We start from the raw sequence: 18,739 nt of genomic DNA on the forward strand, positions 1-18,739 counted from the left end.
GCGTGAGGTCTTGTACAAAATCTGTCTCGGAGTTTTAACCTGGAATCAGGCTTGTTTTATTTTGAAAGCTGGAATTTATAAGATGCCACACTGCCTGGCTGTGACTACAACTTCAGTGTTTATTTTGAACAAAATTGAATGTATCTGCAAATAAACAAACATCTTGGAAGAAATGATTAAGGCCATAGATTTATATGTGTGTGGGGAGGGAGCGTGGTGGTGGTCTTTAGGGGAGTGACAGAGGCAGACTATAAGCTGGTGTTGCGTGACTTCTGACTTTGTCCACCCCAGTCCAACACCAGCACCTCCACATCATGGGGATACATAATTAGATGTTGCTCTGAATTTAAACAAAACAAGTGAATTTACTTTCCCAGGCTAACCATTTATCTGGCAACACACAATTTTTCAGATGTCCTCATTACATTAGGTTATGGCTCTGAAAGAATAAATTTTGAGAAACTACATTAAGCTTCACCCAATGATGTCAAAAGAACTTGGGTAAGGAAAAGCTGAACATTGCAGATCTTGTAAATGAAGACCTATATCTTTGGTCTCCTCATAGACATTGTTATTAAGACTATCTTACCAAAGGAATTTGTACCTGATTGCTATCATACAATAAACTATACCTCGATTAAGACAAGATCCTCTTTTTGTTCATGCTCATTTGTAGTTTGTGGCTATCGCTGTAAATTAAGTAGATCCTTAGACCCATGCAAGGAATCAGAACGGCGGCAACAAACTAGTGTAACCATCTGATAGTGGTTATCAATTGCAACATATAAACCAGACCTGATTTGTGCCCTGTGGATAGTGGACAGGACATGAGATGAGTTACTCATTTCAGAATTTTCAACTCCTTACCTGGTCTTGCGGCCACAGTTCCAGTGTGCCAGTTCCAGGCCCAAAGGAAATCTGTAAACATGTGAATAACAAAGGACACCAACCCAAACTCGTTTGAACTTAGTTACCTGATCGGAGCAGTCACATTTCCCAGAGTCCACCATTCTTTGGGAGGATTTAAGTAACGACACCATAATTCCCAGTCAAAACCTTGGGCCGATAGCGGATACTCTTCAATCTCAAAATTATCATACTTGATATTATCAAAGGAAGGAGATATGATACGTGTTCTGTCTTCCTTTATTCTTGAGAGTATTGGCTCAGCCCTTGAAAAGTAAAGAGATTTTGAGTGGGATATTTTATCCGTAAAACACCGGTGACATTGGCAAGGCCAGCTTGTAACTACCCTTACAAGCATAGGAACATAGGAACAGGAGTGGGCCATTCAGCCCCTCAAGTGTGCTCCCCCATTCATTGTGGCTGATTTGTGGCCTAACCCCATTTCCAGCCTTGGGGCCCATTCCCTTCGATATTTTGGGTTAATAAAACTTCGTCTATCTCAGGCTTAAATTTAACCATTGAATTAGCATTAATTGTTGTTTCACTTTCACTACTCTTTATATGTACAAGTGCTTTCTAACATCTCACCTGAATGGCCCAGCTCTAATTCTTAGATGATGCCTCCTGGTAATAGAATATTCAACCAGTGGAAATGGGGTAGACAAAGAGACATAATCTTTCCCGATTAATATCCTGAAGATCTCAATTAGATCACCCCTTAACCTTCTAAATTCCAGAGAACAAATGTCTCCTCATATCTTGTCTTTGAAGCTCAGGTATCATTCTTAAAATCCTGCTTCGATATCCCTCCAGGGCCAAAACATCCTTCCAAATGTATGGTGTCCAGATCTGCACATAGCATTCAGTACAGGATAGTACAGCACACAGCACAGTGGGGTATAACTGCATCATAACATTTACATTCTCATACTCAACCCCCTTAGATACGCCTTCTTGACTATTTTCTGCACTTTCTCATTGCACTTAAAGAGCTATGAATCTGAACTCCAAACTGCATTGGACATCTAGTGTATTTAACTTAGTGCCTTCTTTAAAAAGTACACTGATCTATCCTTGGTTCAGTACAAAATAGACAACCTCACACTTGTTTATATTAAAATCTACCTTCCACAGTTTTGCCCATTCATCTAATCTATCAATATCCTGTTGTAATTTCATGCTGTCGTCAACCCTGTCTACAATGCTGCCTAATTTTGTATCATTAGCAAATCTGAATATCACATTTTTTATGCCATTATCTAAGTTGTTAATGAACATTGTAAATAATTGAGGCCCCAACACAGATTCATGTAGGACACCACGAGTCATGTTATGCCAATTTGAGTACAAATCCGTAATTCTAACTCTGTTTCCCGCCACTCAACTGTGCATGTCAGTAACTTGCCCTCAGTTCCTTGGCCTTCCACCTAAGCTAACAGTGTCTTGTGTGGGACATTATCAAAAGCTTTCTGGAAGTCAATTGAAACAACATCCACTGACTTCCTCTGTCCACCACCTTTGTCACCTCTGCACTCATCCTTCATGAATCCATGTTGACTCTCCCAGATTAACTTAATTTTTCTGAGGTGATCAGTTTTTCTATCCTCAGTTGTAGTCTCCAACAATTCCCGCATGGCACATGACAAGGTCTGTAATTTCCCGGTTTCCCTCTGTCACTCTTCTTAAAGAGCAGAGTGACATGAACAACTTTTGATTCCCAGAGGTACACTCCCTGAATGAAGGGAACAATGAAAGATTACAGTTAGGACATCAGCAATGTGCTCTCCTATCTACTTTAACACCCATGAATGGAAACCATCAGGTCCTGAGATTTGTTACTCTCAGTTCCATTAATTTCTCCATTATTGATGATTTATTTAAGCAAATTTTATTTAGACACTGACCCTGATCATCTGTTAATTTCTTTGAGACTTTTGGCAAACTAGTCTCCTTTTCTGCTGTGAATATTGAGTAAAAATAATCATTTAGCGCATCTGTCATTTCCCCAAGGTCATTGATAATATCCCCACTCTCAGCCTTCAGTGGGCCAATACGACTCTTAATCATTGTTTTGCCTTTTCATAACTATAAAACCTCTTCTTATTGTCTTTTATGTCCCTTGCAGGTTTCCTTTCATAATCTTTTTCTGTGGGATCTGTACTGTTCTTTGCATTTTTGTCAGTCCTTTCTTTTAATTTTATGCTGTTCTTTGCCTCCTTAGATGTCGATGGCGTTTTTTGTGAGGCAGAGATTTTCTTTCTGATGGGTACAACTGCTTCTGAACAGCATTAAATATTTCTAAAATTTTAGCAAAGATTCATAGCTCGGGTTGAGGCTGAGGTTGTTGACTTGCTCACCAGGCTGGCTTGTTTTTGTTCAGATGTTTCGTCATCATGCGAGGTAACATTATCAGTGAGGCCTCCAATGAAGCAATGTTATTCTAATCTGCTTGGAATTTATACTATCTATTCCGTTGAGGTTTTAGTGTCATTTCTGGTTTTGATCTGTATGGGTTTGTATATGGGGTCCAACTCTATATGTTTGTTGATTGTATTGCGGATTGAGAACCATGCCTCTAGGAATTCTCATGCGTGTCTATGGGAATTTGACTTGGGCTACTATGGTTACCTTGTCTCAGTTAAATTGATGGCCTTCGTTGTCTGAGTGTACTGATAATAAGAAGAGTTCATCATGCAAGCTGACGTTTGTGTATTCTGATGGCTAGTTTCCTTCCTGCCTGTTCGATGTAATGTTTGTAGCAGTTGTGTGGTATACTGTAAGCCATGTTGATTCCGCATGTTGTGGGGAATGGGGTCTTTAATCGTTATGTGTGTTTATCATAGTGTAGCTGTGGGCTTGTGTGCCACCATGATTCCTAGTGGTCTTAGGAGTCTCGTTGTCAGTTCTGAAGTGCACAAATTTAGAAGGCCAGTTAAGAGTCAGTTGGCATTATGCATAGGGCAGATATGGTATGATCAGAGAGTTCCTTCCCTAAGAAAACCAGATAATTTCTTATGATAACTGAGTCATTTCTTTGCCACCAATGACACTACCTTTCAGCTCCAGATTTTTATTTAACAAATTGGTAGTGTCTGGCTACCTTAGAGGGATTTGAATTTATTTCTCTAGGTCTTCAGTCCAAGCCTCTGGATTATAGAGTCACAAGAGTCATAGAGTCATACAGCACGAAAACAGACCCTTTGGTCCAAACACTCCATGCTGACCACAATCCCAAACTAAACTAGTCCCACCTGCTTGCTCCTGGCCCAAATCACTCCAAACCTTTCCCATTCATGTATCCATCCAAATGTCTTTTAAACATTTTAGTTGTACCCACATCCATCACTTCTTCAGGAAGTTCATTCCAAACTCGAATCACCCTCTGCGCAAAACATTTCCCTCATGTCTTTTTTAAATCTCTCCTCTTTCATCTTTAAAATGTGTCCCCTAGTTTTGAAATTCTCCATCTTTGGGAAAAGATAACTACCATTAACTCGGTCTATACCTCTCATTATTTTATAAACTTTTATCAGGCCACCTCTGAACCTCCTATGCTCTAGTGGAAAAATGTCCCAGCCTATCCAGCGTTTCTTTATAACTCCAACCTTCTATTCAAGGCAACATCCTGGTAAATCTCTTCCAAACCCTCTCCAGTGTGATGATATCTTTCCTACAACTGGGCAACCAGAACTGGACACAGTATTCCGAACAGGCATCACCAATATCCTATACAACCTCAACATAACATCCCAACTCTTGTACTCAAAGGACTGAGTAATGAAGGCAAGTGTGCCAAATGCCTATTTAACCACCCTGTCTATATGTATTGCAGACTGTAAAGAATTATGTACTTACACCCCTAGGTCCCTCTGTTCCTCAACACTACCCCAAGACCCAAACATTAATTGTGTAATCCCTACCCTTGTTCTTTTGTACCAGAGGTAGAATGGCACGCTGATCTCTACATCACTGAAGCCAGATGCAAAGTCTATGACACTTCCTCCTACCATCCTGTTGAGCATGACCCCAATGATCACCAAGGCATCATCTCCCAGACCATCAACAACCTCATATCTTTGGGAGATCTCCCATCCACAGGCTCCAATCTAATAGTTCTCCAACACGGCACCGCCTGTTTCTATCTTCTTCCCAAAATCCATAAACCCAACTGCATCAGTTGACCCATTGTCTGTGCCTGCTCCTGCCCCACAGAACTCATCTCCTCCCTCCCCAACTCCGTTCTTTCCCCTTTGATCTAAGAGTTCCCTGCCTACATTCAGGACATAGCCCGCATCTTCTTCCTTTTCCATAACCTTTTCCAAAACTTTCAATTCTCTGTTCCTGAACACCTCTTCTTCACATGGATGTTCAGTCCCTGTACACCTGTATCCCCCACGGAGATGGCCTAAAAGCCCTCCGCTTCTTCCTTTCTCATAGCCCCAACAATCCCCCTCCACTGACACTCTCATTCACTCAGGGGAACTGGTCCTCACCCTCAACAGTTTTTCCTTTGATTCCTCCCACTTCCTACCAACCAAAGGGGTGGCCAAGGGCACCACATGGGCCTGAGCTATGCCTGCCTGTTTGTGAGATTTGTGGAACAGTCCCTCTTCAACAACTACACCAGGACCATCTCCCACCTCATTCTCCGCTACATTGATGACTGTATCGGTGCTGCCTCGTGCTCCCGCAAGGAACTCAAACTGTTCATCAACTTCAACACCTTCCACCTCACCCTCAAATTCACCTGGGCCATTTCTGGCACCTCCTTCCCCTTCCTGGACCTCTCTGTCTCCATCTCCGGTGACTGACTCACCACTGACATCCATTTCAAACCCATTGACTCCACAGTTACATAGACTACATATCCCATATTCACAATTGTTTCACTTCCGCTGCATCTGCTCCCAGGGTGCGGCTTTCTAATCTAAGATCTCCTAGATATCCTCCTACTTTAGAGAGTATAGTTTCCCCTCCGCTGTCATTAAGGATGCCCTCAACCACATTTCCCCCATTTCCTGCACTTCTGCCATCAAACCCTCACCCTCCAACAACAATAAGGATAGAGTCCCCCTAGCTGTCACATACCACCCCACCAACCTCTGAATACAATGCAACACCCTTTGACATTTCCACTACCTAGAATGAAACCCCACGACCAAAGAGATATTTCGCTCCCAACCCCTGTCTGCTTTTGGCAGGGACCATTCACTCTGTGACTCCCTTGTCAGCAACTGCTCTGCCCAGTGCCGTAAGAAACTACAGAACGTGGTGTGTACAGCCCAGACTATCACAGAAGCCAACCTTCCATCAACAGACTCTACTTACATGGCTTGCTGCCGCAGAAAGGCGTCAACATCATCAAGTACCCATTGCACACTAGTAATGACCTCCTACAACCTCTTCCGTCAGAGGGAAGATATAGGAGCCTGAACACATGCATGACCAGGGTCAGAGACAGCTTCTTTACAGCTGTTATCTGACTGTAAACTGGACTCTAGCCTTGAATAACGTAGCCTGCAATGTGACCTGTCTGTCTCTCAATCTTTCTGATCTGTACATCCATTGCTTGCTGTGATCTGCCTGTAAAGCTCAAAAGCAAAGCTTTTCACTGTATTTCAGTACATGTGACAATAAAATCAAAAAATCAATCAGCCCCTCCACCATACCCAGTGCCTTTCCCTCCAGCCGCAGGAGATGCCACACCTGCCCTTACACCTCCCCTCTCACCTCCATCCAAAGCCCCAAAGAATCCTTTCAAATCAGGCAGTGATTTGCCTGCATTTCATCCAACCTGATATATTGCTCCCAATGTGGTCTCCTCTATATCAGGGAGACTGAACGCAGACTCAGGGACCGGTTTGCAGAGCATCTGCACTCTGCACGCACCAACCATCCCGATCTTCTGGTTGCCATCCATTTTAACTCCCCCTCCCACTCCCCTGGTGACATGTCCATCCTTGGCCTTCTTCACTGTCAGAGAGTGAGGCCAAACATAAACTGGAGGAGCTACACCTGATATTCCACTTTGGGAGCTTACAGGCTGAATATTGACTTTGCCAGCTTCAAAATTTCTCCTCTTCCAACCTGTACATCTTCTGATTCACCTACCTGCTCCTCCTTTCCCACTGACCAACAATAATAAACTCCTACCTGCATCCACCAATCTCCATCTTATACCATCCCCCCAGCCCCAAACCCTCCCTCTATTTATTTCTGGGCTCCCCTCCCCGTCCCCAGTCCTGAGAAAGGATTTCGGCCCAAAATGCTGACTTCCCTGCTTTTCAGATGCTGTCTAACCCGCTGTGCTTTTCCAGTTCCACATTTATTGACTTGAACTGCGCCTGCCATTTTCCCACCCATTAACCCATTTGATCAAGATCCCTTTGTAATCTTAGAAGACTTTCTTTACTGTCTGCAATATCAACAATTTTGGAGTCAAGAGGGGACCTAGGAGCGATCCCAGAACTGCTCCCTGTGGAACAGGGACACAGGCCTCTCGTCCAAAAAGTAACCCTCTACCATCACTCTGTCTCCTGCCATTAAGTCAATTATCTATCCAATTGGCAAGTTCACCCTGAATCCCATGTGACATTACTTTACTAATTAGTCTACCATGTGGAACCTTATCAAAGGCCTCACTAAAATCCAAATAAACAACGTCTGCTGCTGTATCATCATCAATGTTTTTGGTAACTTCCTCAAAAAACTCAATCAAGACAGTGAGACACGATTTTCCTCTCACAAAACCGTGCTGGCTATCCCTAATCAATTTTTGCCTCTCGAAATGTCCATAAATCCTATCTTCTATAATCACCTCCAAAAATTTGCCTGCAACTGAAGTCAGACTCTATAGTTCCCTGGTTACTCCTTACAACTTTCCTTCAACAAAAGGTACAACATTAGCCACCCTCCAGTCATCAGGCACCTCACTCATAGCTATAGATGATGCAAATATTTATGCAAGGGGACTCGAAATTTCCTCCCTTACTTCCCACAACATTCCAGGATATGTTAGATCAGGTCCTGGAGATTTGTCCACCTATCTATTCTCTAAGACCTCCCGTACTTCCTCTTCTGTGATCGTACAAGTGCGATGCTAGAAACCAGAAATATAAACAGGAAATGCTGAAACACTCAGCAGGTCTGAAAGAGGAGAGAAGAACAGAGTTAACATTTCAGATCTGTGGTGTTTCATCTAAACTCATGTTTTTTTTCAACTAGTGTATTCAGCGAAAGTACCAATAACTCAGTTCCACATCTGGAATTATCTGTCAGTGTATAACCAGCAAGTTTGCCCAAATTTATGCCCATGATATGACAGCTTGTGAGGTAAGGAATCTCAGTTTACGTGGATTGGCATCAGGTGAAATGATCTTGGAAGTTTTTGGATTGCTGTAAAATCCTAACTGGCTCACAAGTGCCCTTCAAAGAAAGAAACCCCTGCTTGCTTTGGGCCTCCATGTGACTTCTGTCCTACACCACATGGGTGTCTCCTAAACCCCCTCAAGCCAACAAGTAACGTGCATTGAAGACAACCTGGTCAGAATCACCAAAGGCAAGAGAAAAAAAAATGTAAAATGAAAGTTGAATTTCAGTTTAGATTTTAAAACATGCTTGTTTGTGGAACCTTGCTGTGCAAGAAATTAGGAATCTGGTTCTCTGAGTTACTGCAAAAGTACGCAATCAAAAGTTGCTAGATTCTGCAGCATACCAGGCAACCTGACACACTCAAGACAGAAAAGTACTGAGAGAGTGCTGTGTGCTTGAAAAGTCAATACAAAAAGCGCAGTGTACTGTACGAGGGGACATACTGTGGGAGGGCTATGCTGTAAAAGGGATAGCACTAAGTAAGTGCTAAACTATGGAGTGGCAGTGCCTTACTGAGACAAGGTAGCTCAGAGAGGAATGCTGCAATGCAGGGTTGTAATATTGAAGGAGTGCAATGCTCGAAGGAAACTGCTGAGGGAGTACTCCACTGTTATAGATAACCAAGTCCCTTCTGTCCACTCAAGTTGATATGAAAGATCACACAGCACTGATCCTTTAAAAAGGAGTTCTTCCTGTGTCCTTGTCAATTTTAGTCCTTTGAACAACCACACTTTCACAAATGATTGTGTCATTACCAATGTTGGTAATTATGGAATCTTACTGTGTAAAAATTGATTGCTGTTATCCCTACATCTCAACACTACACTTTAAACTGTACTTCAGTGGGAGCAGACTTCTTGGGACATCTTGAGGTCATGAAATATATAATGCAAGTCGATCACTTTCTAAATTAATCCCGCAGTTAGGATCTCAAACAGAGCCAAGATTGTAATGAAAATCGAACAGCTGATGAAGGGTTCACTGACTTGAAACTTGAACTCTGTTTCTGTCTCCAACAGATTGAACTTGAACTGCTGAGCATTTCCTGCATTTTCTATTTTTATTTCAGCATCCGCAGCATTTGTAGACAGGTTTGTTCCTGAGTCTAGCTTCATGACACAATGCCATCATTCTGTCCGACAAGAGGATAAGTCGTTCTTTGAAATGGGCTGGAAAAAAACATCCTAAAATTAAAGAAATTATGGATGGCAAGCACATAAATAGGGCATGAATATATGAAGAGAACACCCCTTGGATTCATCCTAAATCCAATGGTAGGTTGCAATAGCTTTTCCTGTGAATAGTACAGTCCTCTCCCGTTTGCTCAGTTCATGTTAATTCATCAGGCTGCTCCATGACAGCAATAAATGAATATGTCAGCATCTCACAGTCTATTACTCTTTAGGCAAACTGATGTCACGTCACTGATATCTGAACAACTTTAGTTTCCCTACTCCATCAGCAACAAAAACAATTATTTTGAATTGATGCTATTTAAAGCTTCTATTTCACTTCAGATCATACAAATAGGATCAGTATTTGGCAGGATTTATTGAGTGTAGAATTTGAGAGTCCAGCCAGCAAAGCAGTGAACAGTCTGGAGCTAACAAATGCATGTGTTCCAGTAGCTGATGGGGCAGGACTGAGCCTGTTTTTCTGTTTCGCATGACAAAAATGTTTTAAGATGTGCAGCCTCAGTGTAAGCATGACAGAATAACATTGTTGCTGTGAACTCCTTTTGTTTAAGTGTAAGGTGATGGATTTAACGGATGTGGAACCAAGGAAGGTAGAAGGGGTTCAGACACATGTCATCTATGAAATGTATAACATCTAATTGGGCCTGATAGGATAGATGCTGAGAGGATCATGGAATGCCCTACAGTGTGGAAATAGGCCCTTCGGCCCAACAAGTCCACGTGGATCCTGCCTTTTGGCAGCCCCTTCCAAACCTGCCAGCTCTCCAAACTAAAGGACAGGGCATCAGATTTATGGGGCTATAGCCAACTGAAAGTTTCCTCCAAGATGATCACTATCCTGATTTGGAACTATAACACTGTCCCTTTGTGTCGCTGGATTGAAACCCCAGTGAGCCCTTCTTAAGATCAGCATGGATCATCCAATCAAATTGTCCATATAGCACTCAAGAAAGAGGTTCATCATCACAATGTCAAGTCTAGAAGTGAAATAAAAGAGGAGAAAGAAATATTGGATTAAAAGAGAGAACATAAAAGCCAGAAAGAAAAAAAACATAAGTTTTTTTAAAATATCTGACTATAGCAAATATCTGATGGAATGAGATGCTGCACTTAGTAAAAGTTCAATTTCTGTCTGAAAAGTTTTAATTGCTGCAAAAATAAACTATCACGATGAAAAGAGGCAGGACCCAATGAAGGAGCAGTGCTATGAAAGCTTGTGATTTCAAATAAACATGTTGGACTATAACCTGGTGTCGAGGAATTTCCAACTATAAAAAAAAGGGCTTAAACTGGATCAGACAAACTTACACCTTCTGTAGGAAGGTTCGTCTATGATATTCACTGAGGACTGCACAATGTTCAGCATCATTCACAGCTCCTCAAGTACAGAAGTTGTCCATGTTCAAATGCAGTAAGACCTGAACAATGCCCAGGTTTGGGCTGACAAGTGACAAGGACAGAGGAGTTCAAAACTGGTGGGCATAATTTTAAGGTGAGAAGGGAAAGATTTAACAGGGACCTGAGAAGGGCACTACCTGTGAGATCCTACATGCATGCCCACTACACACTGCCCTCAAAGCAGCTATGGGGCGTAGAGACTATCACACATCTCCCTCTGGAATGTGCCTTTCCAAAGGAAATCTGGTGAAAGATCCAGTGGTTTTCGTTGAAATTTATCCTGAGCAGCTCCATGACAAAAGACTCTGCGCTCTACAATCTGTTCCCCAAGATGCGCATCGAGACAACCTCGACTGTACCTGGAAGACCATCAACTCAGTGAAAGACAGTCTTTGGTCTAAAAGGAAACTTGCGGTCTTCCAGTGCAAGGGGTTAACCTCAACTGGCACATTCTAAGGCTTAGGATGATGAGCTGAGGGACACAAAAGCTTGGGGCAGCTGCCTCCAAAGTTCAGTGGGGAAAGGCCACCATCTAAGTTTTTTGGTCAAAGTATAATGGGTCCTGATCAGTTATCGGACTCTCTCGGTGCCTGAAATATATGTAAACAACATCTTGCATAAGTAAGGAATGCCTTGGTGTTTGTTGGAACAGTTGGGAAAGTCAAATTCCAATGTTTGTTTGTTTCTCCATATGCTAAAACTGTACAGAACCAAACTGCTTTAGTGACTGTGTATGTATATAAAGATTATTTATGAATAAACTATATATTTGAAATTTTAAAAAATTGACCAGAAACTGAACTGGTCTATAAATGTAAACATTATGGCTACGAGAGCAGGTCAGAGGCTAGGAAGTCTTCAGTGAGTAACTCATCTCCTGGCTCCTCAAAGCCTGTCCACCATCTACAAGGCACAAGTCAGGAGTGTGATGGAATACTCCCCACTTGTCTGGATGAGTGCAGCCCCAACAACACTTCAAGCTCAATTTGATTGACATCACATCCACATTCACCCCATCCACGACTAACACTCTAGCAGCAATCAGTGCGATCTACAAAATTTGTCAAAACTCCTTGGACAGCACCTTTCAAATGAACAACCTCTACTATATTGAAGGGCAGAAAATATATGGGAGAACCGCAAACCGCAACTTTCCCATCCAAGCCATCCTTCATCCTGACTTGGAAATACATCGCTGTTCCTTCAATGTTGCCAGGTCAAAATCCTGGAATTCCCTCCCTAACAGCATTGTGCTTCCACCTACGCCAAATGAACTGCAGTGGTTCAAAAATGCAACCCACCACCACCTTCTAAAGGGTAACTAGGGATGGATAATAAATTCTAGCCCATTCAGTGACCGCCATTAATGAATATTTTAAAAATTGCACCGTGACAGGAACTTAATGCCATTCAATGTATTTTAACAGGCAACGAAAATGTAAGGTACCCTTTTCAGGATGCACTTTAGATGCAACCACAGACATTTTGCAGTTAACTTTGATTACTTGAAGTTAGTGTCTGGTTTTCACCTAAACAATGGTGAGTGCCTGAGCCTCACTGTTGCAGGCAGACAGGAAGATGAAGCACCGTTTAACCTGTACTGACAGTCAGGGAAGGTGCCTGAGCTGCAATCTAACTGAATATGCTCACCTTTTCTTCGCATATCTTATACACTTCGTTCCTGTAATACTTAATACCTCTGGTTAACAAATTATCAATCAAACGCTTTTTAAATTACTAAATGACCTCACATGAATTGATACTTGCACAAGAGAATTCCAAATACTTCCTATCCTTTGTTGACATTTTCCAATTTCATTCTTAAAAGATATGGCCTTATCTTTCAGATGATCTGCCTCAGTCCTTGACTCCTAAAAACAATACAAATAGTTTCTCTTTACTTACCCGATCAATTATTTGGTTTCTACTAGTGATTTTTGGGCCATTGTATATTTTGCAGCAACTCAGATCTGCCATAAGGCACACCTCTACATCAGATTATGATTCATTAAACTATTAATCGACTCCACTAAGCTACTTGTCAAATTCACTACTCTTATTATGACTTATTTCACTGCAGGGAAAATTTCAGCAATTAAACTTCAGCCTCTCTCAAGAACATGTTGAAAGTGGGTGACATAATTCTTTGTCAGATGTAATTGCATCAGGCAGTGAGACTGATTGGCATCATCCATTAATGGATTGAACTCACCGACAGCTTATCAGCTTCACAGCTTTATTTAATTTTCAGGTCTTTCATCAACTAGTCCTACACTTGAAAAAGAAGTCAACCCCTGAAAATCTTTTTGAATCAGGTAGACACCTGGGCTTGCTATCCTCTGGGAAGAATTTAGGCAAGTATCATTCCTATAAGATTGTGGGGTTGAGCAATCTGCTTCAAAGCTGCTGTGTTAACCTCAGGGAATGTGCCAATCATTCAAAGGGCTTTCAACAGCAGTTTGTATATACAATAAAGATGAATAAGCAGCAAGGTTATGTTATCTATGATATCCATTGCACGTATAGAAAGTAAACTAAGGAATCACTTTCAGTAAAAAAACAAAGCAACAGAGAAAAAAAGTCTTGAACTTTTAGAGAGCCTCAACAGAGTAAAGCATTCCAAGGATTTTCATAAAAACAATGCATTTCAGTGTACCACACTGTGTGGAGCTGGAGGAACACAGAAGTTCAGGCAGCAGAGAAGCAGGAACATTGGTGTTTCGGGTGAAGAAGGGTCCGGAACCCAAAGTGTCAACTTTCCTGTTCCTCTGATGCTGCCTGACCTGCTGTGTTCCTCCAGCTCCAAACTGTGTTGTCTCTGACTCCAGCATCGGCAGTTCTTACTATCTCCGACATTTCACTGTAAGAAATATTGGGTCAAAGAGACCAAAAACTTCATGGTCAAAAAGGGAGTCTACTAAGGAATGACTTAAAGGAGGGGAGAGAAGTTTTGCTCTGCCTGCATTATTTATTCTTTAACTACTACGTTCTCAATCAGAAATTAAAATGTGTAATTAGAAATGGGAACAGCCAGTCTTAGACTGTATACTGTAAAGGATTAACTTCTAAACGTATACATGAAAGTTATTTTAATGATTAATGTGATAGATGATATGATAATGGCAAATAAAGAAAGAAGCAAAGGCCTAGATTTTGCACTAAACTGACTGAAGCTATTTAGTGTGATGTAAATACAGCACTACTTTGAGAAATCCTCATATTTTAGTAACATCCCTTCACTACACACATTGTCTAAGTCTCCACAGAGCAATAGAAACTGGATAAAAACAGTCTGAGAATTCCATCAATTAACGGCATAGAATGATATTTACCATTGAACATTGAATTCAACATGTGCGTCAAAGAGAGCAACAACAGGAGCTGTCGCTGCTCTCCAGCCACTGACCCGTGATCGGATTAACCCTTCTTGCTTTGTGTGTCTGATCACCTTTACAAAGCCTGGCTGACGTGTGTTTGTTTCATCAATGTAAGCTTGCAATTTCTCTTTGAGTTCATCTGCAAATTGAAGAAATATCAGTCATTATTAACATCATACTCAAGCCTCCGAGCCAACTGGAACTGCAATTTGCATTTGTATAGTGCCTTCAGCATTATAAAGCATGTAAGCCTTCTCCAGAGATGGTTCAGTTGCAAATTGCCATTGAGCTATTTACAGTTGCACATCGGGATAAAAGTTACATGCTCTGGGTATTGGAAACCTGAAATAAAAATAGAAATACTTAGAAGTACTCAGCAGGGTTGACAGAATTTGCACATTCCTTTCACCATCACTCCCTTCATCCTGTTATCTCACTCCATCATGATATTCCCTAACTTCTTCACATCCTTTGCCTTTGTACTTGCTTAAATCCAAATAATTATTTAATACTTTTCAGTCCTGGTTAAGGTCATCACCTTGAAACATTAGCATTGTCGCTCTATCCAAAGGTTTTGCTGGATCTGCTGTGTATTCTTTTTTCTATTGGTTTATGGGATGTATAGACATTGCTGGCTGCACAAGCATTTATTGTGCATCCACAACTGAAGAAAGAGATTCCTGATTTTTATTCATTGAATTTAAATATCACTATCAGGGTTTTAAACTTTAGAATTTTAACTTGGGGTTCTGGTATACGAGTACAGCGACATTTCCACTACTCCTCTAACGTGTCCCTCATTTGTAATACTTCTCGTACTTATGTCAGAAAATGTTAGGACAGATGACCAAAACACCTGCCAAAGAGGTAGGTTGTCAACAGTATATTAGAAGGAAAGAAAGACATGGAGAGGCAAGGAGGTTTACGCAGGAATTCCAATGCTTAGACACTAATATTTGAAGGGGAGAGAATTGAGAATGTTTAAGAGACCAGAGTTTGAAGCATGCAGAAATTTCAGGGGTTTGTAGAGCTAGAGAGGTTGCAAAGATAGAGAGAGGCTGAAGTCATGGAAGGGTTTGTAAACAAGACTGAGAATCTTATTCTAATTGGTCTCCCATGCTTTGGTCTGCAATGCAATGACTCTGTGTTGGTCTGAAGTATGATTACGGATTTCAGGGGATACTGAATCAACAGTATCTTTTATATCCTGCTCAATTTTTAACTCCCAAGAATGGTGTCATCCAATTGCTTCTCACTTTTCCTGTTTGTGACTGTGACACTGCTGTCCTATAGAAAGGTCATTTATCCTGTTTTTATTTAAGGGGGATTGTAAAGGCAGAGATGTCAAGGAGTCTAGGGAGCTAGGAAGCTAAAACAGTTTAACAATGGAAGGGGAGCAGCCACTTATCCCAGTGAGGACTTTCTATATTTTTTTAAGCTGTAGCAGTCACAAAATGTTTTGGGTCCAGAAGAATTGCAAGCTTCAGGAAAGGATTCCGAACTAACTTTATCTGAAATCTCTCTAGATGTTGTTCCCTACCGACTGTAAGAATCTGTGTTTGAATTTACCTTTTTGCCAAGTGGTGTGTTTATGGGATGTTGCTATATTGGAAGAGTTAATTAGTAAAGTTGCTGTATTGGGTTGGTTAAGTTTTCCAATAATTAAGTTACTCTAAATTCCTATTTCTTTTGTTTGTGTCTCAACTGTAGTGTTTAAATAAATTCTGTTTTACTTAAAGCCAAGTAGTTTGGCCAGTTCCATCACACCTGGAACACCCACTTCACATCTACCCTTAAAATAAGAAAAAGTTAGGGTCTAGGTTACCTTCTTAAAATATTTTGAGGTGGGGGGGGGGCGTGGTCTGGCTTGGTCCATAACTGTAACCAACAAGTAAATCACAACATTCAGTAGATGCAGAAATGAAGCTGAGAAATTATTATAGGTTTCTCAGTTTATTTATTCGTGTATCTCCCCCAAAAGACGATGGTAAAACAATTCAATCAGCAAAACTGTCTTCACCACACTGACTCTGTAAACAACGCCATGAACCTGTTTATTGTATGGGAGTGCGAGGATAGTTAGACAAGAGCTGAATACATCATTAATCAAATTTTTTCATTGTCTTCAGTGAATGATGACACCAGAAAACATTCTCCATGGAAGAGGCAGCACTAGTTCAATAGTGCAGCGTCAACAATTTCTTCAGTCAGCATTGCCTTTCTGTCACCCCTTACACCATTTCTGCTGGTCAGAATCCCCACAGGTAACAATGCAGTTATACAGCACCTTTAATGTAAACACTAAATGGACAAATTATCAAACAACATTTGACACGAAGCAACATGGGGAGTCATGGGGGCAGGTGGCCAAAGCTTAGTCAAAGAAGTAGGTTTTAAGAAGCATCTTAAGACAAAATGGAGACATTTAAGGAGAGAATTCACAGTTTATGACCTAGATGTGCATGTAACATACACTTGGGTCCTAAAACCTTAAATAGTAGATACATTAAAAATACATGTCATGTTTACAATGTAACATTAAAAGAAAATGATGTAAGTGAAAAGGGATAAAGAAGGAAGGGATGGAAAATTAATGGGAGAGGGGGTTGTTGAAAGCGTAAGCATAAAATAAACAGTTCTGCACACTCAGTATTTTCAATGGTGTGGAATGATAAAATGATAGATGAATCCCACTTTCCCAACACACGGCATGATCCACTAAGAATCTACAAATAACAAAAAATGAGTGCTCAAACTGATCAAGTTCATCTCATCTCTATGCTGTTCATATCAGGAAAGCTCATTGATTGTCCAAGAGACAGAGAGAGCTAACTGAAGGGGATCTGTCTGACCTGTCACTGACACTAAATGATTGTGTGTTAGAATGAGAGCAGTGGGCAAATCGCTTCCTTAAACAGCAATTTGTATTGATCCTGCACCTCAGTTAACTACTAAAACATTGACAACTTAAAAACTCTAACCTCTTTTTGAGACAATGCTGGATCATACATTCCTTTCTGATGATATTTTCAACTTTAGGTTGACAGACAGGCTCTAAAGACCTAAACAAGCTAATCTACCTCACTGGCCTTGGTGGAATTATTTTATCTGCTAATAAGCTAGCCCTTCACCATAAGTTTTTAATTTCCACAATGATACTGGATGTGGTAGTAGAACAAATGCCTTCTAGAAATTTAAGTACAGTACATCCACTAGTCCCTCTTTATCCAAGCACCTGTTAACTATTCAAGATGTCCAATAGATTGACAAACATGATTTCCCTTTCACAAAACCATGTTGACTCTGCCTGATTACCTTAAGTTTATCTAAGTGCCAGTCTTCAATTTTTTTAATAATACCTTCTGCTAACATTTTCCAGCGGTAGATGTTAGGCTAACTGGCCTGTGGGTTCCTGCTATCTATCTCCATTGCTTTTTGAATAAAACAGTTGAATTTGCCTTCTTTGAATCTAATGAGGCATTCCTTAAATCTAAGGAATTTTGAAGAATTAAAGCAGTGCACCAAGTACCTCGCTAGCCCCTTCTTTTAAGACCCTGTTATGAAGTTCATCAGGATCCAGGTACTTTTCAGCTCATAGTTCCGACAATTTACCACTTCCATCTTGGTAATCCACCACAAACCAATTCTCTACTATCACCATGTCAGCCCTGATCACTGCAAACCATGTATCAGGAAGCAAACACTTAGAAACCATAATCCCCAATTGTGGATTCCAAATGTTACAAGGGACTGTTGTTAATACAACTACCCTAGGGGTACAGAGATAGTAGGAACTGCAGATGCTGGAGAATCTGAGATAACAAGGTGTAGAGCTGGATGAACACAGCAGGCCGAGCAGCATCATAGAAGCAGGAAAGCTGACGTTTCGGGGCTAGACCCTTGTCCCATCAATTTAGGAGGGTAATAATGAATAAAAGCAATTTAACATGGGACAGTGAGGGGAAAGATTAGGAGGGAAATTAATGCCTTTCCACAGAGACTGGTTGAAGACACCATTGTATATTTTAGGGGAAAGTTGGATAAAATTTGTTGCAAAAAAATACAGGATTATGAGGAAGGGAGGAACATGATGGGGTTAATCTACTGGAAAACCAGCACAAAGCCTATTGGATGAATGGCCTCCTTCTTTCCTGATTCTGGGCCAAAATGAGAGCTGAGAAATTTCATCAATAAAATATTATGATAATGTATTTTTTGAGTTGTAATTCTGTTCAAAGAAATAATTCTTTAAAGGAATGTGGCTGTTGCAGGTGAGGCTAACATTTCTTACCATTGCCGGTGAACCACCTACTGGAGCCACAATATTCATATTCCACAGGTACACCCAGTGTGCAGGTGGGCAGGGAATTGTAGGAAACCTGACATATTACACCTCCTGCACACTATAACGTAACCCATCCCTGCCTCACCACCACCAGTAGCAAGCACACAATTCTGGCCCAAGCCATTCTGAACAAAGAAAACTGGCCA

At 41.1% G+C, this 18,739-nt stretch overlaps 1 protein-coding gene across 2 annotated transcripts in view; it reads right to left on the reverse strand.

Annotated features, from left to right (window-relative positions):
- The window catches only part of LOC125459330 (polypeptide N-acetylgalactosaminyltransferase 18-like), a 222,732-nt gene that overhangs the window by 94,293 nt on the left and 109,700 nt on the right, over positions 1–18,739 (reverse strand). For both annotated transcript variants that reach the window (XM_048545669.2, XM_048545670.2), the window contains 2 exons: positions 14,204–14,387; positions 975–1,172 (listed from right to left, as the gene is read on the reverse strand). In XM_048545669.2, coding sequence (XP_048401626.1) covers positions 975–1,172; positions 14,204–14,387 — 382 coding nt within the window. The remainder of the gene's footprint in view (positions 1–974; positions 1,173–14,203; positions 14,388–18,739) is intronic.

Source organism: Stegostoma tigrinum, chromosome 17 (genome assembly GCF_030684315.1).
Source record: "Stegostoma tigrinum isolate sSteTig4 chromosome 17, sSteTig4.hap1, whole genome shotgun sequence".
Lineage (NCBI taxonomy): Eukaryota > Metazoa > Chordata > Chondrichthyes > Orectolobiformes > Stegostomatidae > Stegostoma > Stegostoma tigrinum.